We start from the raw sequence: 24,972 nt of genomic DNA on the forward strand, positions 1-24,972 counted from the left end.
CAGCCAAGAATTGTTTATTTGCAGTTCCTGTTACTTTTCCCAGATGCTTTTATATCTTGCTGGAAAGATTCTTCTCCCAGGTGCTTTTATGTCTAGCTCCTTAATGTCATTTAGGTCTCTGCTCAAACGGCACAGAGAGAGAGAGAGAGAGAGAGAGAGACTTTCATTGAGTATCCCTTTAAACTGCCTATGCAAAATTTAAAGTGTATGCAAAAGTAAACAGAACCGTATAATGAACTTTTATGCACTAAATCACCTAGCTTCGATAATAATTGAAAAAAAAGCATATATCACTATGTAGCATTATATCACATATCTTTTTATATCTTTATTTATGAGCTAGCCCGTTTCCCACTAGAGTCAAAGATCCATGAGGTCAGGGGCTTGTTCTAACTTGTTCACTTTTGTATCCCAGACACTGAACAGTATCAGGCACATTGCAAGTGGAAATAAAACTTGTTGAATGAAGTAATGAATGCTTAAGAGAAGATTGAACTAAGTCTAATGGATTCAAAATAATTGTAGAGATTTACAATAATCTTATTTTTGCAATTAGAAATACTTAGTTTTAATCCCAATTTTATTGCTTAATGTTTTATGTTCTAAATTTGCTCACATGGTGGAAAGTGGTAGAATCAATTTACATATGTTGCTTTTGAGCCACTGATATGTTGAGATTTTTATTAAGAATCCAATATGTTGTATCATTAACTTTTAAATATACGTTTGTTTGTTGAGTAAATAAGCTTTAAAGTATGAAACAGATGTAATAAGAATTAAGCATATTGTGAGTATATGATCTATCAGTATTTTGTGAATTTTTGCTATGTTGGGAATACTACTTTAAGCATTTAAACTTTGAGTAATTTTTTCTTGAGGTACAATAAGTAGTTTTTAAAATAGATGGAGTATTTTTTAAAGCACTACTCTTGCATGTTTGCAGGATTTAAGTATGTACTGAACATGTAGTAGTCAAGAGGGTCTATGTTCTGCTGCAGTAACTAGTTAACCTTGAAAAATCCCTGAAAATGTGGTGAAACCCATTTATTTCTTGCTCATAAAGTGTCTCCTGAGGGTCAAGTCACCTTCTAGGACAGCTTCCTTCAAGGATTTAGTTGGCTTTGTCTTCTAGTTTCCATGAGAGGGACAGAGTTTTCCTTGCCTCATTCCAGGAATAACAGATATTGCTTCCACTTACAGCCCAGTGGTCAGAATTAGACATAAGGTTCAATATAACTACCAAAAGCCCAGGAAGTGTAGTCCAGTGAGTACCCAGAAGGAAAGGAAACCAGATCATGGCAGTGACTAATAGTATACATGGACTACATGCCATAGACCTCAGAGGTCACAAGACTATCCATTCATTAATTCATTTAGTAAACATTTACTAAACACTTCACTGGTAAGCCCATAGATGCCTAATCTTAAGTGGTCTCTTAAAATCACTCCTAGCAATGAGAGACATGTATATCATAAGACTGACAACATAAATGTACTTCTTAGGACTGTTATTATTTTTTAGCAAAGTTATTTTTTATAATAGAAAAAAAAGATTTAAAATGGCAGTGCCCTATATACATGTTCATTTTTCTTTAACATAAAGATATCTGGAACTAGGTAGCCATAGAGGGTTTGATAATTCTGTAGTCATAAAAGATAAATATTTAGACCATCAAGTCAACATTTTAGACACCAGGAAGAAGGAAAGAAAGGGGGAGTGATAAAGAGTGTAACTTTCACCCCCGGCCGGTTTGGCTCAGTGGATAAAGCATCAGCCCATGGACTGGGGGGTCTCAGGTTTGATTCTGGTTTAGGCAGTGGTTCTCAACCTTCCTAATGCCATGACCCTTTAATACAGTTCCTCATGTTGTGGTGACCCCAAACCATAAAATTATTTTCGTTGCTGCTTCATAACTGTAATTTTGCTACTGTTATGAATCATAATGTAAATATTTGATATGCAGGATGTATTTGCATTGTTACAAATTGAACATAAAGCATAGTGATTAATCACAAAAACAATATGTAATTATATATGTGTTTTCTGATGGTCTTAGGCAACCTCTGTTAAAGGGTCGCTACCCACAGGTTGAGAACTGCTGGGTTAAGGGCATGTACCTCCGTTGCAGGCTCAATCCCATCAATTATTCTCTCTGTCTCTACCCCTCCCTTCCACTCTCAAGGGGAAAAATACCCTTGGGTGAAGATTAACAAACAAAAAGAAGAAAGAGAGAGAGAGAGAGAGAGAGAGAGTGAGAGAGAGAGAGAGAGAGGCAACTTTCAACTGAGAGCTTCTTCCAGTTTTTCTAATTTCGCTTACATTTACACCACCTTAACCAGAAGGTAGTCACGCAACCAAAATAGATAAGGGAGCTTGGCAAATGTAGTGTTTTTGTCTGGGTACTTTGCTTCCCTAGATGAAATGAGTTTTTTGTTACTAGGAAAGAATGGGAAGATGAATATTGAGTTAACAATTAACAAGTATTTTTGCAGTTAAGAAGGATTCACTGTCTCACACACAGTTAAATATTTAATCACAAGTAGAGTAATTAAATATTCCTTTGAGACTGTTCTTCATCTGTTTCTATACTATTACAACCTAACTGGGGCAACAGGAGGAACTAGATTAGTTTCTTTTCTTTCTTTCTAGTACTTTCCTGTTCACATAGTAAATGTTTTCAGTAACTACTTCTGCTACTGACTTTGCCATTAAAGAGAACATTATTTATTGAATATAGACACCATAAAGCAGTTGGTATTTTAATTTAGTCAAATATAGTAATATAATAGTATCAGAGCGTTAAATTGTTAGCTATCTATCATGGTCCAATGTATATTTTTTATATGATTAATTAATATTTCCCTCAAAAGAGGCATGCTTAGAAACAGATGTACTGTTAATATCGACAGTTCATAAACAACATTTCTTGTTTTTAGGCTTGTCACTATGAGAAACAATAAAGTAACTGAACTTATTTTCATCTTTTCCACCTTTGTCTTCCTCTCCATAGGCTATATATTGATGGTCCATTTGGAAGTCCATTTGAGGAATCATTGAACTATGAGGTTAGCCTCTGCGTGGCCGGAGGCATTGGAGTAACTCCATTTGCGTCAATACTCAACACCTTGCTGTATGTCATTTTGATCTATTTTATTCATCCAAATAAAGAACTGTCGATATTTTAGACATCTCTCTTTTATATGAAGTGTCTCCTTATAGATTTCTTGTACTTGCTATTGAAGGAACTTCATTTACTGATTGATGAAGGGAATAATTCAGTGATTCTCAATATATGGCCTTTGGCTTTCAGCATGATGTTTTGTGAAATATGTCAGTACTGCAGCTCTGCACTCTTCTGTCTTTATCCTTATTAGAGTTACTCCACCAGCCTTAATTTCTCTACTGTCTCATCAGTGTTAAGTGCACTATGTATCCGTCTGTCAAATATTTTTGAGCACCTATGTGCCAATTTATCTTATAGGTAGGTACAGGTAATACATCAATGAATGAAACTGAGCCCCTTCCCTTAAAAAGCTTAGTTCAAAAGGGGGAGATAAAAATAAACCAGTGAGAAATTCATAAATAATATTACTTAAGAAAATATTAGAACTATGATAAGAAGAAGTATTCGTGGGATATAGAAATAAGGGCTAAATCTATCGTAAATATGATCAGGGAGAGCTTTTCTGAGATGACAGAATGAGCCCATCATTCCTTGATCTATTACTTGGCAAATTTGAAACAAACAGAAGAACCCTAGCCAGTTTGGCTCAATGGCTAGAGCATCAACTCAAGGACTGAAGAGTCCTGGGTTTGATTCCAGTCAAGGATGTGTACCTCAGTTGCAGGCTTGATCCCCGGCCCCAGTCGGGGCATGTGCAGGAAGCAACCAATTGATGTGTCTCTCTGAAGTCCATGTTTCTCTCTCTCTGTCTTTCCCCCTCCCTTCCACTCTCTCTAAAAAAATCAATGGAAAAATATCCTTGGATGAGGATTAACAAAAATAAATAAATAAATAAATAAGACAGAAGACTATTAATTTCAGAGGTAAGACTGCTTAACCAGGAAAGACTTTTACAGTTATTTCTGTCCTAGGATTATAAGAAAAAATTAATTTATTAATTCTCATGAAAACACAAACAAAATGACAGTAGGAAATTATTCTCAATTCTATTACATACATTCACGTACAAGACATAATTTGCATTAAAAATCTGTTTTATGGAGTACCAAAAAAGAACCAGTAAGTTGAAATGATGTGTTTAATGATATTTTACTTCAGTTTTAAATTCTTGATATAAATTTGGGCCTTTTTGGAGGTTCTTAGAAAAATAACCATATTGCATGCCAGAAATCATTTGTTTCTGAAAACATATTGCAAGTTACTTGGACACCTAAAGTTATGAAAAGAAAAGAATATTTTCTTAACCTCAAGCCTACTTCCTAATTATAAGTAGGAATCCAGACTTGGAGTCATGAGTTACTGGAATGCATTACATAGTAGGCAGTTATGAAATCTCCTTCTTTAATGATATTAAGAAGGGGATAAACAACCAATTTCTGGAATGGTTTTGGTTCCCTTTGCCTGGAAGCCAGGGCAAGAATGATGAGGACTAAGGACTAGACTGGAGCCCTGCTGTGTGATAGAATTCAAAGAAAATAGGGAACTTTTTTTCCCTGAGATGTAGGGCTAAAAGTATTCTGATCCAGGAGTTTAGTTCATTACCTTCAACTGGAAATGGGTGATATGCATATAATATTCACAAGTAGGGACACTGAATTTATGGAGCATATCCTGTCTTTGACTCAGAATATTCATTTTACATTCCTTTGGGAGTTACAGTAAGTGCTATGTCTGATGCTTGAATGTAAATGGCTGTTTTTCTGTTGGTTACTTACTAGTGAAAATAAAAATTTCAAAGATGCAGGGATTCTTAACTTTTTGCCATCCTAATCATTATTGTGTTATTTTTATCTTAAAGGGATGACTGGAAACCTTACAAGCTTAGGAGACTGTATTTTATTTGGGTGTGCAGAGATATCCAGTCCTTCCGTTGGTTTGCAGACTTACTCTGTGTGTTGCATAATAAGGTAAAATTAGGTTTGTTTCCAATTTTGCAGTGTTTAAATTTAAAAACATAGTTATTATGTTTCAAATTGCTCAAGTTCTAAATGATTGCTACAGAAAAAATAAAAATAAATATGCAAATAAGTAGTAAGAAGGAAAAATCCTTTAAATTAAAAAACAATACAGAGATAACATTTGTTACTTGGTACACATCTTTTTAGATACTGATATCTATGATTATGTGTATGTATCTATGACATGTTTTAACCTAGAAATGATGATTGATACGTTCTAACATGGAATATTTTAACATAGAAATGCATGCACTATTAATATGGGCATATATATGTGTATGATGTATGCAAATGCATGCATATGGGGTGGTGAGGGAAGGCAAATAGAGGGAAACATCAGCAGGCCATTGCTAGTACATTTCCCATCTTTTGTTCTAATAGCTCTTAACTTTTATCTTCACCTTTGCTATTCTAAATGGACCATCACCAGACTGTTGGCACATTATGCAGAATTTCCAAAATCCCAAATTCTAAGTTTTAGTTCTTATAAGTATGAAAGCAGACATTCTTCATCTCTCCTACATGTGACCTATTATTTATCTATTAATATATCTATCTTTATTTTTTTCAAGCTGTATAAGTAATACACATTTTTTTTGCATCTTTGGTGCAATTTTTACAAATAATTCAGATAAAGCAAAATCTTCCCTAACTACTTTCCCCACCCAATCTATGTAACAAGAGGGAAGTCCCGCATGTTCTATAAATTCTAGCATAATTTGTATTGCTCTGGAAGTTGCTTTCTTAAACTTATGACTATTCTCTTGAACATTGTTAATAATAGTACATATAGAGTTACCTCATTCTTTTCACTGCTATATAGTACTTCATAGTATGAATGTGTCTAATTTATTTAACCATTCCCTCAGGATGGGTATTTATAATTTTATTATAAAGAGCATAGCGATGAATATCATACATGCCATTTTGTGCAGATATTCACCCATTCAATCAGTCATTCTGTCACTCATCAAATATTTATTAACTGCCTACTATGAAGTAGAAACTATTCTGGGACATGGAGCTACATCAGAGACCAAAATAAAAACAAGTGTCTGGTCTCATGTGATTTACATTCTAAGTGGGGAGGAAAGACAATAAACCAATAAAGAAATGGGATGTCTGATTCTGATTAGGGCAAAGAAGAAAAAGAAAGTGGGGTAAAGCAACAAAGAGTAAATGATAGAGGACATATTAATATATATTGAATATTTGGAAATGCCCACCAACATTGGTATTTTAGCAGAGACCTGAGTAAAGTGAATGAACAGGCAGTTATCTTGGGCAAAAAATTTTAGGGCAGAGGGACCCAACTTCACAGGCAAGCACTCTGATGCAATAGTATTAGACTGGAGCAAGATGAAAGTGAAGTTTGTGGGCAGAGCCGAGTAAGCAAGAGGAAAATTAGTAGGAACAGCAATCAGAGAGATCGTATGTGTTTTCTGGGAAAAGGACAGATTACATAAGGCCTTTGGATTTTATGTAAAAAAAGAGATGCATTCTGGAAATATACCCATAATAATTGAAAGCAGTGACTTGAACAGATATTTGTATACCAATGGTCATAGCAGCATTTTTTACAGTAGCCAAAAGATGGAAACAATCCAAATGTCTATTGATGGATGAATGGATAAAGAAAACTCTGCATATACATAAAATGGAATATTATTCAGCCTGAAAAAGAATAGAATTCTGAGACATTTTACAATATGTATGAACCTCGAAAGCATTATACTAATTTAATTAATCTAGACACAAAAGGACAAATATTATCTGATTCTACTTATATGAGATACCTAGAGTAGTTAATTTCCTAGAATGCTGGCCACCAGGGCATGAGAGGGAGGGCAAATGGAGATTTATTGGTTAATGGATAGAGTTTTAGTTTGAGAAGAAAAGTTCTGGAGATGGATGGTAATGATGGTTGCTCATCAGTATGAATGTATTTAATGCCACTGAACTGTACACTTAAAAATGGTTACAATGGTAAGTTTATAATATGTTTTACCACAACTTAAAAAAAAAGGACACATTTCTGGGACACACTAGAGACCTGCTGAATGAGAGATGAGTAGCCATTGCAAGGTTATGAACGAGACTGATCTGACTGCTGATCATCTTGGGAATGTGTGTGAAAGTAGCAAGCGCTGGGATACTGCAATTTCCAGAGAAGTGAAAGGTGTGTAATGGCTAACAAAGGAGACTGGTCCCAGTGGTCAGTGAGGTAGTAGCAAGAGAGAAAGGGAGTTCTGTCTTTGAGGCTAAGGAAGGAAAAATTGTCTAGAGGAGCAAACTTACCACTTTCCAATTTGTGAGTATTTTTTCTAGGTTGATGCAGAGACAGGATTTTCTGGAGTTGGAGGCTGTGAATGAATTAAAATTTATTTTTAAGTAATACTGGAAAAACTCCCCCAGAAGATACTAAAACAATTTACATTTGGATGATGTTAAAAAGAAAAGGTTTTTATTTTCTGTTTGCAAAGTAACAATTTGATGCATGTATATGTGTATATGTGTGTGTGTGTGTATGTGTGTGTGTGTGTGAGAGAGAGAGAGAGTGGCGCGGGGGGGAGAGACCAAAAGCAATAATGCATAGTGACTTTACATACAGTCTCAGTGAGAGTAGGTAAAAGTATTTTTGAAAACCAAATGGAGTCTTCTGGCACCATATATATTACAATATTATTGACTACATTCCCTATACTGCACTTTATATCCCCATGACTATTTTGTAATTACCAATTTGTACTTCATTTAAAAAATATGTTTTTCTTGATTTCAGAGAGGAAGGAAGAGGGAAAGAAAGATAGAAACATTAATGATGAGAGAAAATCAATGATTGGCTGCCTCTTGCACATCCGCTACTGGGAATCAAGCCCACAACCCAGGCATGTGCCCTAAATGGGAATCAAACCATGACCTCCTGGTTCATGGGTCGATGCTCAACCACTGAGCAACACTGGCCAGGCTAATTTGTACTTCTTAATCCCTTCAATTTTTCACCAACTCACTCCCCTCTGGCAACCATCAGTTTCTTCGCTGTACCTATGCATCTGTTTAGTTTTGTTTGTCCATTTATTTTGTTCTTTAGATTCTACATATAAGTGAAATCGAATGGTATTTGTCTTTCTCTGACTTATTTCACGTAGCATAATATCCTCTAGGACTGTATATGTTGTCAAAAATGGTAAGCTTTCATTCTTTTTATGGCTGAGTAATATTCCATTGCCTATAGTATATACCGCATTTTCTTTACCCAGTTCTCTATTGATGAGCACTTAGGTTGTTTCTATATCTTGGCTATTGTAAATAATGCTAACATGAACATGGGGATGCATATATCATTTTAAAATTAGTATCTAGCCACCTGAAATTAATATAAAATAATATTGAATATCAACTATAATTGAAAAATAAAAAATAGTATTTTATTCTAGCCCACACTTTCTGAGTTGAATTTTTAATCCAAATACTTTTTAGACATATTGGATGGTATGCTATATTTTGCTTATGCCATTAATTACTAAATATAATTGCAATCTCAATTTTTAAAGTTTTTATTCTCATTTATTTGAAAGGGTATTTTTAAATACATTTTTATTGATTTCAGAGAGGAAAGGAGAGGGACAGGGAGATAGCAACATCAGTGATGAGAGAGAATCATTGGTCGGCTACCTCTTGCACACCCCACACTGGGGATCAAGCCCACAACCCAGGCATATGCCCTGACCAGGAATCCAACCATGACCTCCTGGTTCATAGGTTGATGCTCAACCACTGAGCAACACTGACTGGGGTGCAAGGGTATTTTTAACTTGAAAATTAAATTAGATATTTTAACCTAAAAATAATATCAATCTTCCAACTGTGAGTTCTTATGCATCATTCTAGAATGCTTAGAACATAATTATCTAGCTGCCCTAGCCGCTCAGTCTTAGTGTCAGACTATCTGAAATGATTACAAAAGCTGCACCTTAGGTGGCTCTTTTGCTTGACTGGATTGTCCAACCTGGTGAGTTTAGAAATGAGTGCAGGGCTAGATGTCAGGTGATCTGATACCAACTCTGCCAATAACTACATGCCTCACTTCACATCACTTCACTTCTATAGATCACATTGGGGAAATAAAAAAGGAAGCAGGGCTATATCAGGCATTTGGAGTTCCATTTAAAATGGGACAGTGGTCCTAGCCTGTTTTGCTCAGTGGTTATAGAGCCAGCCTAGGAACTGAAGGATCTTGGGTTCCATTCTGGTCAAGGGCACATATGTAGGTTGCAGGCTGAATCCCAGCCGCCTGTGTTGGGGCATGTGCAGGAGACAACCAGTCAATGTCACATCGATGTCTGTCTGTCTGTCTGTCTCTCTCTCTCTCTCTCTCCCTTTCGTTCTCTCTCTTTAAAAAATCAGTGGAAAAAATATCCTCAGGTGAGGATTAACAACAAAAAAGATAAAATAAAATGGGACACTGGCTCTACTTCATACTGACTCTGAGACCTTGGGTAAATCACTTGACTTTTATAAACCCCATTGATGCCTTCAATGTATAAATGAGGATAACAGCACTTGAAGTCTGATGTGAGATTTAGCTTATTCAAAGAATCTATTGGATGTATTTAATAAATGATGGCTATCATTCCTATTAGTGATCTATAAAATTCCTTTCAGGAGTTACATTCTGCTATTTTTTTTATTTGTGAGGAAAATAAGGAAGAGTGACAGGCAGGAGAAGGAAAAATGAAAAGCATAATCTTTATGCATGATATTATAATCCTAATCCATTTACAAGATTGTGTCCATCCATGTATTTGTTATTTTTACTGCTCTCTGGACTTGAAGAAAATTGTTGCTTTAGTATGTGTTATTATGTATCTTCTGTGAGGGAGAAGTTAAAATGGAGACACTGAAATCATTAAGGACATTATTCAAATCTTCATAGTTCTTTCTGGGGGCTGCGGGCAACAAACACCAGTTTTTGAGGTAGAAGTCTTTGAGCACCATCCTGGTAGGCATCTACACTAATAAAAGACAAACATGCAAATCGACCGTACCTTTGCTATGCCTTAAGCCACGCCCACCAGCCAATCAGAGCGACTATATGCAAATTAACCCAACCAAGATGGTGGCCAGCAGCCACAGAGCTGGAGCGAGCAGGAGGCTTGGTTGCTCCAGTGATGGAGGAAGCCAAGCTTCCCAGCCGGCTCTGAGCTCCACTGAAGGCAACAAAGTTTCAATTATAGAAGTTAAATAAACCCCAGATACCTGCTTTCAGCCAGCCGTGGCCACGGAGCTGGAGCGAGCAGGAGTGGATTGCCCCCCCTGGAGAAGGAAGCCAAGCTTTCCGCAGGCCTCCGCTAAAGGCAATAAAGTTTCAATTATAGAAGGTAAATAAATCCCAGAATGAAAAAGAAGAAGAAATGAAAAAGGAGAGGCTGGGAGCTTTCGTCGCCAGGGTGCTTGGCCAGCCTGAAAATGGCCCTCAGCCCCTCACCCACACTGGCCAGGCACCTCAGTGGGGACCCCCCACCCTAAAGGGGGGGTGGCCAGCCTGACAACAGCCATCAGCCCCTCACCCAGGCTGGCCAAACCTCCATGGGGTGAGGGTCCCCACTGGGGTGGACATCCTCCGAGGGGTCCCACACTCAAGAGGGCATAGACCAGGCTGAGGGACCCCCCGAGTGCACAATTTTTTGTGCACCAGGCCTCTAGTTTAAGATAAGAATCAGCACAAAACATGTATTTTGTGAGATGCTACCCATTACTGGACTTGGAAAACCCTCAGTTTCTTCTCAGTTAAAATCCATGAATCCTGATTCAGTTCAGAAAGGGCCTTAAAGTGAATTTAGCATTTGGATATAATTTGAGGCAGCTATTGGATCGGATATTACTAGAGATTATATTTTAAATTTATTATGGTGGTCTAGTTTCTTTTTTTTGCATGTATCTGTTCAACTTTCCCAACACCATTTATTGAGAGACTGTCTTGACTCCATTGTATGTTTTTGCCTCCTTTGTCAAATATTAGGAGGCAGCCAATCAATGATTCTCTATCATCATTAATGTTTCTATCTCTCTCTCCCTCTCCTTTCCTCTCTGAAATCAATAAAAATATATTTATAAATAAGTAAATAAATGCAAAGGAACTCAAAGTATTATGGGTGTTGATAAGCATCTCATCACTTTTAAGGTAAAATATGTTTTTATTAGGATTTTATAATTCAGAATTGCCATCTGTGAAATAATGTCCTTCAACCGTATAATTGTCCTGATGACGAAGCTGAAGCCTAGAAAAGTTAAGTAACTTTCTAGAAAGCTCTGGGCCAGGTAGTCAATGGCAATAGAAGTCTCTCAGTTACTTCTTGCATGCCCTTAAGATTGTAAAGGGTGCCAGAGGGGTGATGAAGCCCTACTTAATCACTCCCTATCAGCAAAATGACTTCTTTTGCATTCCTAGAACATCTACTTTGAGTCCCAGTATGTAAGTTTGTTTTAAATCATTACTTTCACACTACACAAGGGGTGGGCAAAAGTGGGTCTACGGTTGTGAGTATGTAAAACACAAGTTAATGAAGCTATTGTAATAATGAAAACCTTCATGTCTTTTTCCATAGGAACAACTGTAAACCCACTTTTGCCCACCCCTGTATATGTATGCAGTTTTATATGTATTTGCTTGTAGATATTGACTGTGATTAGACAAGATACATTTTAACAAATTCTAGAATCCCATGTGTTAGAATAGGAGGAAGTCTGAGTCTACAGAAATAATTTTAATGTCTACTTACTTTTATGTCCTCTCAGCTTTGGCAAGAGAACAGACCTGACTATGTCAACATCCAGCTGTACCTCAGTCAAACAGATGGGATGCAGGTATGTGGCTGGATGTTACTGTAAATGAAACGAGTCTCTCGGTAATAGGAGGTTTACTGCAGGGCTGTGCAGGGAGAACATTTCTGCAGGTGGTTTGAAGAAGTTTCCCACAGGAAGGCCTCTTGGAATGTGTCCAGAAAACTCATGGCTTGTCCTTAAAGTTAAACATATAGGGCGTCCCCCAAAATGTATGTACACACTTTGAATAATTATAAAGGCAGCATTTATTAAAATACATTACATTTTCAAAAGTGAGCTACCAGCTGTTAAAATGTGTATACTTTTGCAGGGGGGTACCCTATATTTTGATATTTTTATTTTGTTTGTTTTTTGGGAGATTTTTTTGTCCACCTCACAGGGAGATAGAGCAGACCTTACGAGTATTTCATCTCTCTCCTCTTCACTATTGCCTCAAGTTCTTTACCTATAGAGGCCAGACCATAACTGAACAGTCTTGTGACTTTATGTATGAAGAGGAGGTTTTGTGGGGGGGAAAAATAAGGTCATACACAAAAAAGTTTTATTTCCCTTCAAGGGAAACTAAAAAGAATAGCAATAGCTATCACATTATTTATTCACTGTGTGAGACACTGTGCTAAGCAATAATGTACACAATCATGGAATTCCAGCAGATTCAAGAGGTAGGAGATATTGCTATCCGATATTATAGATGAAGAAATTGATATTTACATACACCGTGAAGAGCTGCACAATTTTGTAAATCTGGGCATGACTGCTTTCACACGCTTTATTTTAGTATTTTCTATCATACATTTTCTGTAGTATTTTGAATACAAATTATGAATGCTTGTCAGTTACTTCAAAACTAATTTCACCCTATTTTTTCTAGTCAGAGTTCTTCCCTACTTGGTATGTAAAAATATTTTATTTTACTGCTCTCGTGAAGCAAGTCGGTATCATTATCTTCATGGTATTGCTCTAATGAAGGTATAGAGTATACATCGCATTTGGTTCTCAGTTTGTCTGCCTGGGACTCAGACACTTGTTCCTCTCTTCTCACTTCACTCTGATTCTTCAGATCTCATATTCTGTTCATTGCAAAAACCAGTTTATTTGAGTTATTTGTTAATAGACCCGAGATTTGGAGCTCTTCTGTCTTAGGTTGTCTTGTCTAAGATCATTTCCCCAAATTTATGATTACAGTTTGTAGTATTTTACCCATCTAATGTGCCAAATATGACAACTGTATTTGTAGTGCAAAAACAATTCAATAAAATTTATGTGCTGAGATCCTTTTTGAAAGTAGGCAATTAGAATGCATTCTTCAACATTGCAGTTGTTTAAAAATGAAGCAAATCAGCCATTTGTAATAATGGCATTCAGGAAGAGAATGGATTTTAAAGGAAAACAGGAAGGAAATGATGTTCTAACTTACTGTACTTCATAAGTGGCATGGTTGCCATTTGCCACTTATATTCTTTAGATCACAGCAATTTGGTAGGAAGCCACAGCACCAGCAGAAATGAGGTTAGAGAAATGGGCAGTTTGCCAACTCTGTGTCATATAAAATGTAATGCTTTCTTTGTGGCAGAAAATAATTGGAGAAAAATATCAAGCGCTGAATTCAAGACTTTATATTGGACGTCCTCAGTGGAAACTCCTGTTTGATGAAATAGCAAAATGTAACAGAGGGTAAGTGCTATTCCTCAGCAAATTTGACATGTGGTTAATGATCCAATTAAAATATTCCCAAGTCATTACAGGGAGTTTTTAAGATGACTTAGTAATGGGTTTACAAATTAGAAAGCCACTTAAACACTCACTTATCACTATCAAAAGAGGAAGCAAGGCAGGGAACACCTCACGAAAGTGTCATGCCAAATAATTAAAATTTGGCTTAGAAATAGTCTATAAATTATTTATGAACTAGACTCTTCCACCTACTTTTAAATGTACATAGGCCCATATTAAAATGAGTGTTCGTTCCCACAGCATATATCAGGTGATCATGGGAAAAGTGCTTCAAAATCACGTTGGCAAACAAGGGAGCTCTACAAATATTCTAACAATGCATGAACTTAAAAGTCAGTTTTTTTGTATCTTTTTATCAGAATGAATACATTATTTGAAGCTCTTAGTTGTTATTTGCAGTCTCTAAGTCAGGAATATTTTTAAACAAAATTATTTTTCTTGGGAGCTATAACTGTAAAGAATCTTAGCGTTATGGACTATCTATGATCGGTAGAGATTACTATTGAAGGAAAGAATTTACTTTAGGGCGTAGAGTAGACAACCCATTTGTCTTCTAATTTAAAAGAATTTTGAAAACTATATACCCATTTACACATTTTAAAGTTGCCATTGAAATAGTTTCATCATAAGGTTAAGTAGTTGCTAAGGCTGTAATTTCTAACATATTGCAGATGTTGGCATTTTATATTAATGTAACTGTTTTAAACATATATCTACTGGAAATCTAAATATCATAGTTTCTGGATACCAACCTCATATATTATAAATACACAAACAAGCTTTCATTAGCAGTTGGAAATTAAACACAATTTTGTTTTCTACTTGAACTTGTGTTTCTATCCTGATAAAGCTGCAAAATTTTATCAAAATTCAATATATTTTTATATTTTAACTAATTTTGTTTGTTGCTAACCAAACATTTTCTGCAACAATAATGTGCATAAATTGATTGTTTAATTTTTAAAATTTCCTATGACCCTAAGGATCTAGTGTTAATTATTTTTCTGGATTTAGTTATCATTATAATTATTAGTGTGTAGTTGATTTATTCATAATTTTAAATATATATTTTATAAATATAAAAAGGATATTTGATTACAAATGAATGAGACAGCTTATGAGATGAAGATTTTGGGGGGAAGGAAATGTTTTTTTAGTGATTTCAGAGAGAGCAACAGAGATGGAGAGAGAGAGAGAGAGAGACATCAATGATGAGAGTGAATCATTGATCAGCTGCCTACTGCACGACCCCCACTGGGGATCAATCCCACAACCAGGATATGTGCCCTGACTGGGAATTGAACTGTGACCTCCTGTTTCTTAGGTCAACACTCAATCACTGAGCCACACTGGCCAGGTGGAGAAACTTAATAAAATCCCAATTCATGAGGTATTGAAAAAAATCAGATTCATCATGGCATTTGGCTCCATCTTCAGAGGTTTTGTTTTAGCAATTATGGTGTGGAGCCCCAAAAGCAAAATTTAAAAAGGAATATATACTCATGTACTTAAGATTTTTGCCATGTTTGAAACCAGCCATGTTCTGTATTCCCTTCCCCTGAAGAAGTAGTTTGGGGTTGAAGAAGGAAGCATTATTTAGAAAGCAGAGATCCTTTGTAATATGGAAGGCCCAGTTAAAGGCGAACCCTGTTTTGGTTATAGTACTTTTCATCTTTCCCCGATATCATCCACCTATGTGTGATCATCTTGTCAGACTGACCTGGGTCTTGCTGTGCACCACCGACGACTCATTCCTCTTTGGTGACATTTAACTGACCTCTGAGAAGCATTCTTTTATTAGTTTTCATAGTATACTGTTGAAAACATTGATTTTTTGTTTGTTTTTTGCTTCATTTTGAAACCAAACCCCAAAACAATAGAGGATCATTTACAGGGAATTAGACTTGGATTATTGGTTTCTTTCATTATTTCTTAAGAATTTGTATTTGTTATGCTGTTCATGATTTAGAGGGATTTTGTGTGTTTATTTGGTTTTTCATTGTCTTTAAACAGCAAGCTGGTTCAAGTTGGTTTATGATGAGCAAATGTGCACCACCTACTGTTCACATTCTGCACAACTTTCACTTTCTGTATTTGCTCTGGGCAGGCAACTGAAATCCATTAATTTTAAAAAATATATTTTTAATGATTTTTTTTAGAGAGAGAGGAAGGGAGGAGGAGAGAGAGAATGTGAGAGAACAGCATCTATCAGCTGCCTCCAGCATGCCGCCCACAGGGGATCAAGCTTATAACCTAGGCGTGTGCACTGATTGGAATTGAACCAGCAACCTTTCAGTGTACAGGATGACACTAACTGAGCCACACCGGCCAGGGCAACACATTATAGTAAGGGATTTTTATGTAGCATAGTTTGGAAAAGAATGAATCAGTATCTTAAGGGTTCATTAACTAGAAAAAGGTACTATTTAAATAGAAGGGTTCATTTTAGAAGTGTAATTTTGATTAACCTTGTGTACATAAATTGCATAAACAATATATAGAGATAGGAATAAAGAAGAAAGATATAAATTAAATAAGTTTAATACTATATGCTGGGCTACAATTTAATATTCAGAATATTAAACAGTTGGTATTAATATAATAAACTATATAGAATACAAATTCAAATTGGATTAAGCAATTCTTGGCATACACACACACACACACACACACACACACACCCCACATACACTTAGATATATACACACATATAAAAGTATGTATTTACATATAAGTACATATACATATATAAATACATATACAATATGTAAGTGCATGAGTATATGTACATATATATGAATGCATATACATTTAAATATATACATTGAAAATATAAAAGTTAATTTGAACAATTGAATGAATCTATAATATATAATTCCTCAGCTTAGTCTTTTTCAGATACACCATATATTGTTCATGAAATTTTTGTAGCATTATACTTCCACAGTATTTTAGAATATGGATGATATGACCATTACTATCCTGTATGGATATTTAGGTTGCCTCCTGTCTTTTAATGTGACAGTAATTATCTTTGCACATACGGCACATACATTCTCATACCCATGTGAGAGTATTCCAATAGGTTAGGATCCTTAAAATGGAATTGCTGGATCAAAGGGTGTGCACATTTCAATACTGTCCTACCAAAATGCAAAAGCCGAATCAATTTATACTTAATTTACTTTGCACTTGTGTATGAGAGTGGTTCCTTCCTTGCATGACTTTTTAAATTTAGAAAATGAATATGACAGTATTATATGGTTAAGGAAGGTGAAGGAGCTTTTGAAGTCACCTTGCCTTCATCATTATTTTACAAATGAAGAAGCTAGGATCCATAAAAGATAATGATTAGTTTAAAGCTATGGTTAATGAGTCAGAATTCAGACATGAACATTTCATAGGTTGCCTTTTCGTTGTGCTGATCATTTCTTCTGTTGTATAATAGTTTTTTAATTTGAGGTAGTCCTACTTGTTTATTTTTGCTTCTGTTGTTTGTATTTTTGGTGTCACATCCATGAAATCATTGATTAGACCAATTTCAAGGAGCTATTTTTGTAGGTTTTCTGTGATTTTGATGGTTTCATGTCTTATATTTAAGTCTTGAAATCTTTTTGAGTTAACTTTGTGAGTGTATAAGATAGAGGTCCAGTTTCATTATTTTGCATGTAAATATTCTGTTTTCCCAGCACCATTTATTGAAGAGACCATCTTTTCCTCTTTGAGTATTTTGACTCCCTTTGATTGGGTTTAAATCTAGCAATTTACTAGTGCTTCCTTTTATTTGATTTGTTCTTTCTTTTCTATTTTTTTTTCTTTCCACTGTGTACTTCCTTTTGGACTGAGTATTTTTTATGATTCTGTGGGTTTTTTTCTCCTCTAGTGGCCTATTACCCATACCTGTCTGTTTGTTTGCCTTGAGTTATTTCTCTAAGGCATTGTTTTCCAAACTGCATTCCTTAGATCCATTATCACCTGGGAATTGTTAGAAAAGAAAATTCTGAGCCCTATTCAAGACCTGCTGAATCTAAAGCTCTAATGATGGGGCTCAGCTATCTGTGGTCTGTGAAGTTTCTCAGGTGATTCTGATAAAGCTGAAGTTGGAGAAACATTGTTTTCGGTTTACAGTGTACATCATTAACTCATCACAGTATACTTCAGATAATGTTACACCACCGCATGTACTTCCAGCATCCCTGCATCTTTTTGGCTTTTGTTCTTATTCAGGTTAGTTCTAAATTTGCTTTAAACTTCAAAATGTGTTGCTATTGCTTTTGTTTTAAACATCAATCATATTTAAAAGAGATAAAAATTGGGCAAAATATACATTCTATTTATTCACCATTCACCTTTTTGATCCTCTTAATTTGGGGAGAGAGTGTAGTAGATTCAAATTTCCCTCTGATTTTATTCTCCATTCTGAAGAGTTCCCTTCAATATATTTTATAGTGCTGGTTGGCTGGCAATGAATTATCTCACCTTTTGTTCGAAAGTTTGTATTCCATCTTCACTTTTGAAAGTTATTTTTGTTTGTTATAAAATTTGCTTGGTATAGACTCGTCTGGCAGTAGCAGAGTGGTGGCTGGGTGGCTGACGCCACAGTGGCAGCGGTGGAGGTCATCTCGGCATAACAGTTTGAGGAGCTGCTGTACCTCAGACCCATGTCCCCCTGTGGTCCATTTTTGGGCACCATGGGCTCCACAGTGTGATCAGATGAATAGTGTGATGGCAGCTTAGCCAAAGAACACCTACAAGTACCATTTTTGAAGTTGGAAGCTCTACCTGAATTATCTAAAAAATATAAAATTATTTCTGTTTTTTAAGAATTCTGAAAAAAATTACTGATTAGATGGTGCACATGCACCAGGATTGGCCAAAAATGTTCGACAACATGCACCCGTGGGCAACTTCCCACCCAGTGGTCATGAGCATCCAAAGAAGACCTCAACCTTCGCCTAAAGAAATGAACTCATGCTGCTGCCTGAATGATGCTTATGAAAGGGACTCTGCAGGAACCTCATTGTGCGGTTTCAGCAAGCGGATGGTGGAAATTGTCAACAAACACAATATCCAGTTTAGGAGTGCTTGTATCTTCTCAGATGAGGAAGTTCGTTAGGGCCTCCAAACCTACGTCAATTGGCCCCCCTCTCCCCAGCTCTATGTTTCTGGCGAGTTCATAGGAGGACTTGACATAGTTAAGAAGCTGGAAGCATCTGAAGAACTAGATACAATTTGCTCAAAGCTCCCAAAGTAGAGGCAAGGCTCACAGTCCTGACAAATAAAGCTTCTGTGATGCTCCATGCAAGGAAACACACAGGAAGCTAAATGTGGATTCAGCAAACAAATTCAATAGGACTGATACTGAAAACGGGTCATTTGATATATTGGAGGATGAAGAAGTTCCACAAGGATTGAAAACATACTCCAATTGCCCAACCTACTCTCAGCTGTATGTGAAAGGGGAGCTTGGAGGGCTGAACATGGTTAAAGACCTGAAAGAAAATGGTGAATTGATGTTGCCACAGAAAGGACAAAATAAATGTAAAATGTGGTACCCAACTAGTGCAGGGAATAGTTACAGTGGAACAGCTTATGAGTCAATCCTCAGACATGGATGAGGAGGAGAAAAGCCTTCTTCCCCAGCTTGGCTCTGTGTACCCCAGAAGGTTGTGCTAAATAAATGTATGTTATGTTTTGTTCCACCAAAAATAGAATGCATTAAACATCTTTAAATTCAAATTTTTTAAAAAAGAATTTGATTGTTATCCAATAGGTGACATTTTCTTTTGTCTTTCAGCACTTTGAAGATAGCACTTCATTGCCTTCTGATTTGCATAGTTTGTGAAAAGAAGTTCATCTTTCATCTTTTGCTAATTATTTATAATGTGTCTTTTTCCCCCCTCTAGCTGTTTTTATATTGTCCTTTTTGTCACTGGCTTTCATAGTTTTACTATAAGTTGCCTTATGTCGTTTTCTTTCTGTGTATTCTCCTTGGGGGTTCATTAAATTCTTATTCTTGAGTCAATGTGTTTGTTTTCATTTAATTTGGAAAAAATGTTATCAGTTACTCCTTAAATGTTTTTTTTCTTTTTCCTTCTGTCATTGTTGGGACCACAGTTACATATAGTTTAGACTAGTTGATATTGTCCCATAGGTCACTGAAGCTTTGTTTTTTTGTTGTCATCATTTTTTAAATATTTCTTTCTCTGTATGTTTCCATGTTGGTAGATTCTAGTGCTGTCTTCATGCTTACATATGTTTTCTTCTTCAGTGCCTAGTCTTCTGTTAACCCATAGTATATGTATCATTTTAAATATTGCTTTTAATCATTGCAATTTCCATGTAGGTCTTTAAAAAACCTTCTATTTCTCTTCTCATCATGTTGATTTTTGTCTTTAAACATATGAAGCATGATTCCCATCATTGTTTCGATGACCATGTCTGATAATTCCGTCATTTCTACCATTCTGGGCCTTTTTCTATTGACCTACCTTTCTCCTTGTATTAGCTTGCTAGGGTTTCCATAACAATATCCTGAAGACTAAATGGATTAAATAGTAGAAATTTATCTTCTCACAGTTCTGGGGGCTGGGAGTCTAAGATCGAAATGCCAGCAGGGTTGATTTCCTATGAAACCTCCCTCCTTGGCTTACAGATGACCACCCTCTTATTGCCTCTTTACATAGACAGTTTTCTATGCATATGCCCCTCTCTTGTTTCTTTGTATATCCATATTTTCCCTTCTTATAAAGACACTAGTCAAGTTGGGCAGGGTCCACTCTAACAGCCTCGTTTGAACTTAGTCACAAGTATAAAGGTCCTATCTCAAAATATAGGTACATTCTAAGTTACTGTGGGTTAGAGATTCAACATATGAATTGAGATGGGGCACAAATCAGCCCCTAACACTCCTAGTTATAGTTCATAATTTCTTGCTCTATACATTCCTTGTAATTTTTGATTGAATGCTGTACACTATGAAGTTCAAATGTCAAATGCCAAATTTTGATTTATTCTTTTCTCTATTGCTGGATTTGTGTTTGGCAGAATGTTTTGTTACTTGGGTTAAGTTTTTCAAGGATTGCTTTTGAGCTTTGTTAGTATAGGTCAAGAGCAGCCTGCAATCTAAGGCTGATTTTACCAATATCCACTCTACCTTTTTAACAAATAAAGTGGTACCTTTCTAGAACACTACCCATTGCCCATGTATTGTATATAGATCTTTCCATTCTGGCTTATGGGAATATGAATTATTCTCAAGCTTGTGTAAATTCTGGATTGCGCTTGACATACTGCTTCCTGATAGTTCTTTCCTGAGATTCAGGTGATTTTTTTTTTCTCAGACATGAGCAAATCAGTATTGAACCCAACACTTAAAAGATAATCCTCTATAGATCTCCAGAGCTTCTTTCTGTAGATATCTCTTCCCTTCCATGTTCTTCTCTACATTCTAGCTAATATGGCCTGCACAAATGTTGTTGTTTGTCTCCTGAACTCAGAGAGACCACTAATCAGTGCTGCAGCCAGTAGCTTGCCTCCAGGCAATAAGCAGAGACAGTTATTGGATCCCATTGCTTTTTTCTCTTTCTCGGGGTTCACTGTTCTTTTCTACCTATTGTCCAGTTTCTGCAAATACTTTTTTCATATATCTTTTTTTCCCCTAGGTTTTTAATCCCGTAGGGTAAATCTAGTCCCCATTATTCAATCATAACTGCAAGGGAAAGTTATGATTTTCATAGTTCTTTGATTTATTTTTCAAGATGAAAACTTTTAATAAAATCATTTTTCAGTATTTGTTATAAATTTTTGTACCCATTTAAATGAATTCACTGTTTTTTTTTCAGCACCAATTATTTTCAGACAGTGAGGACATACTGTATTTGTCTAAGATATATGAATTGTTAATCATGTCCTAGGAAGAATTCTGGCAAGTCAACAAATATGGAAGAAGATTATTGTGAAATATTTGTCATTTTCTGGGATTTATTTAGACTATTTGTTAGGGATGTGTATAATTTATCTACTAAAATTTTATGTTAGAAAATAATAAAAGCTGCTTGGCATTTGTTATCATTATTGCAGTGCATAAATGAAAAAGAAAATGTATCCAGATTGATGTTTTTTTTTATTTCAATGTGGATATAAATTAGTCACTTAAAATTATCCTTTCAAATCGGTAATGCCTTTTCTTTCTCTTCTCAAATTCATCACTGCCCATGCAAATTCATGGAACCTTTAGGAAAAATATATATAAAACAACTATAAAAGAACATTGACATGATCTAGTGTGGAAGAACATTCATCAACTACTGCTGTTGGTATAGTTTCTGTCCTCACCAGTGGCGTGTAATGAAAAGGCTAAGGCAGACTGCTCACTCTCTAATAATAAGCAAATATGTGCTCATAGTTATATTCTTTGAATTTAACCTGAATTCTAGTATGGAAAGCATGAGGTAAATAAAATATCTTCCGGGTGATCATCTACATTTGGAAATAACTAAAAAAATTGTTTTTAGTAGGCCTAGCAGCAGGAAATTAACTTTGCTAATACCGTGCACATGCTCATAAAGCATACTTCTTGTTATGTTCTGCCAAATTTTCCACCTGATTTTCCTTTTTCTCCCTCTTCCTTCCCAGGAAAACAGTCGGTGTGTTTTGCTGTGGACCCCGATCAATTTCTAAGACTCTTCGTAAACTGAGTAACCGAAACAACTCGTATGGGACAAGATTTGAATACAATAAAGAATCTTTCAGCTGAAAACCTGGGATTTAAAGAAGGAATGAGTGCAATTGCTAACATTTTGAAATTCAAACAGCTATCCTCTGCCAAAGAGTAGCAAGGCTTTCTTATTTATGATTATTTAAAATGGAAATGCAGAGAATGAGGCAAGATGACAGGTCACAGTACACCAAAGAGGCTCTGAAGAATATCTGATGTGATGATTCACTTTTCAAGTGAGTTAAAACTATCAGATGCCCACTGTTGATTTTTATGACCGATTCAAGAGCTCCCTAGTGAGGAGCTACACTTTCTCACTGTGAGGCTGATAGCCTTGGTCCTCTTTAAATTGTTTTTGGTTGAACAAATGGAAGATTGAACAAAATTTAAAAATTCATTGAAACTCAGATTACATTTTTCACCTAAGAATAACAGAGTGGCTTTGATTTAGAAAAGCTCCATGCAAATATATTAGATGTTTGAAGATTTAGCATAAGACTATTGATACGGGTACTTTGTGTCAATATCTAATTTTCCTCACTACTGAGCTAATAACTCTACTTGATGTCTTTAGACTTTATGCTGAATGAATCTTTTATAGATGTTGTATCTATTTTTATATCCCCCCCTCTGTCTAGGGAAATCTTCCCTCCCTTGGCATGCATTAGGCATAATTATTTAATCAGTCATATTATCCTCAATTTATTTAATCACTGTTGCATAGTAATGAGGAAATATTATTACTATAAGTTATAAAGGGATATAGATCTAATAAGTTTTTTTTCCCTTTTCAGCATTGTGATCTCTATTATTTTTATTTACTTTTCCCCCAGCATAGTTTGTCTCAGTTTTCAATCTCTTTTTAAAAATACATTTTTATTGATTTTTAGAGAAAGAGGGATAGAGAGATAGAAACATTGTTGAGAGAGGAACATCATCATTGATCGGCTGCCTCCTGCATGCCCCCTACTGGGGATTGAGCCTGCAACCTGGGCGTGTGTCCTAACCGGGAATCAAACTGGTGACCTCTTGGTTCCTGGGTTGATGCTCAACCGCTGAGCCACACCACCAGGCTTCAGCCTCTTAAGGTACTTTATTTGCACTTTGAGACCAAAGGGCATCATGTCTGTCAGTGGTCACTGAGATAGATACAAGATCTCTCTTTTGTCACACATTGGTTATGTTGAAGATATTGAAAGTGTAGTCACATCCCTAATAGGAAATCTGAATTTTACTTCCTATACAAGATAAAATATTTCATTAGTTACTCAAATTCAAGTTCAGAGTCAAGCAACATTATTGCTGCACCACCTGGTATTCTGGGTCTCAATAGGGAATTATTGACTTTTAAGTCATTGTTAGGCTTACTCTGTGTGATCCTATCAGTTCATGTTCCCTGGCCATTATACTGGCTCACAGGAAGAGTCACTTCACTACCTTAAGAATTAAGGCATTTTTATAGTTCAGTGATTTTTGTTTTGTCATCCTTTATCAGTTGCTATCAAATATAGCACATTGCTGAAATCAGCAGCATAACTTCTCTTGCCTTCGTTAAAATTTTGCATAATATAAGTTGATAGATGCTACTGTCATTTTTTTTTTGTTCTGATTCACCAATAACAAACAAGCATGTTAAACCATCCAGCATTGAATTCCCATAAACACATTACTTACAGATGTTTCTTCCTCTCTTTGGAATTCTTTCTTCTCCCTTCTGTGGAAGGTGAGTCAGAAAAAGACATGGGAAATGTGCAATGCTCCTGCAGATTTAGCTCTGAAGACATAGTTAATAAACAGTGCATCTTGGCAACACTTTCTAAGTTAAAAATAATTTTCATAAAAACACATAACAGAAAGAACCAGCAAAAAGAAATTTAGTACAGGCTTGATGTGCAATACTGACTCTTTACTGATCATAATTTATTGAAGTGATTAATTAATACACCTAATTTCACTAAAACAGGTGGAAGATTTTTCAGAAGAAGAAGTAATCTTTTGGAGTGAGTAGGTCTGCTATTCTAGATGAGCCTTTTTGCCTATTTTAAATTCCAGGTGATGTTCAAATGTTGTGTTAACGTAGGTAATTTTTGCTTCTATAGACAGGAATGCCTGTAGAAGACTTATTTATGTTTTGTTTTGAGGGGGCCTTTCTCTCTAGCTCATTATTGTCACACAGGTCTTAAAACAGTAAGTTTAGTGGCAATAAATGTTAAAATTGAAATGGTATCCTCAAAATCTCTATAAATTTACTTTATCTATCTTCCCAACAAATAAAGGAGGCAGAGTTTCTTCACCAGATAATGCAAGTTTTAGAAACATCATTTATTTGAGTGCAAATCAGCATGAACAGTCATAGGGATTGGTGTTCTGGGACTTGCAATTTCACTGGCTAATGGTGTGACTATGGCAAATCGCTTCTCACTCTGGGACTTCTCATTTGGACTAGATCAGTAGTCAATTAATCTTTTTTAGATAATGTATCTTTTTGAGGCCTTGAGTGAAAAGAAATATTCTGACATACATACAAAAT

At 35.8% G+C, this 24,972-nt stretch overlaps 1 protein-coding gene and 1 pseudogene across 3 annotated transcripts in view; both read left to right on the top strand.

Moving 5' to 3' along the window:
* The window catches only part of NOX4 (NADPH oxidase 4), a 154,682-nt gene extending 131,350 nt beyond the window's left edge, over positions 1-23,332 (top strand). The window contains exons 14-18 of one of the 3 annotated variants that reach the window (XM_005879342.2): positions 3,012-3,131; positions 4,984-5,092; positions 11,942-12,010; positions 13,563-13,663; positions 22,361-23,332. In XM_005879342.2, the coding sequence (XP_005879404.1) occupies positions 3,012-3,131; positions 4,984-5,092; positions 11,942-12,010; positions 13,563-13,663; positions 22,361-22,481 (520 nt within the window). In that variant the 3' untranslated portion in view covers positions 22,482-23,332. The remainder of the gene's footprint in view (positions 1-3,011; positions 3,132-4,983; positions 5,093-11,941; positions 12,011-13,562; positions 13,664-22,360) is intronic. The other 2 variants (XM_005879340.2, XM_005879341.2) reach the window with 2 other exon arrangements.
* Positions 18,310-19,531, top strand: LOC102261128 (annotated as a pseudogene).
* Positions 23,333-24,972: the final 1,640 nt, after the last annotated feature.

The sequence above is a fragment of the Myotis brandtii genome, unplaced genomic scaffold (assembly GCF_000412655.1).
Source record: "Myotis brandtii unplaced genomic scaffold, ASM41265v1 scaffold594, whole genome shotgun sequence".
NCBI classification, from domain to species: Eukaryota; Metazoa; Chordata; class Mammalia; order Chiroptera; family Vespertilionidae; genus Myotis; species Myotis brandtii.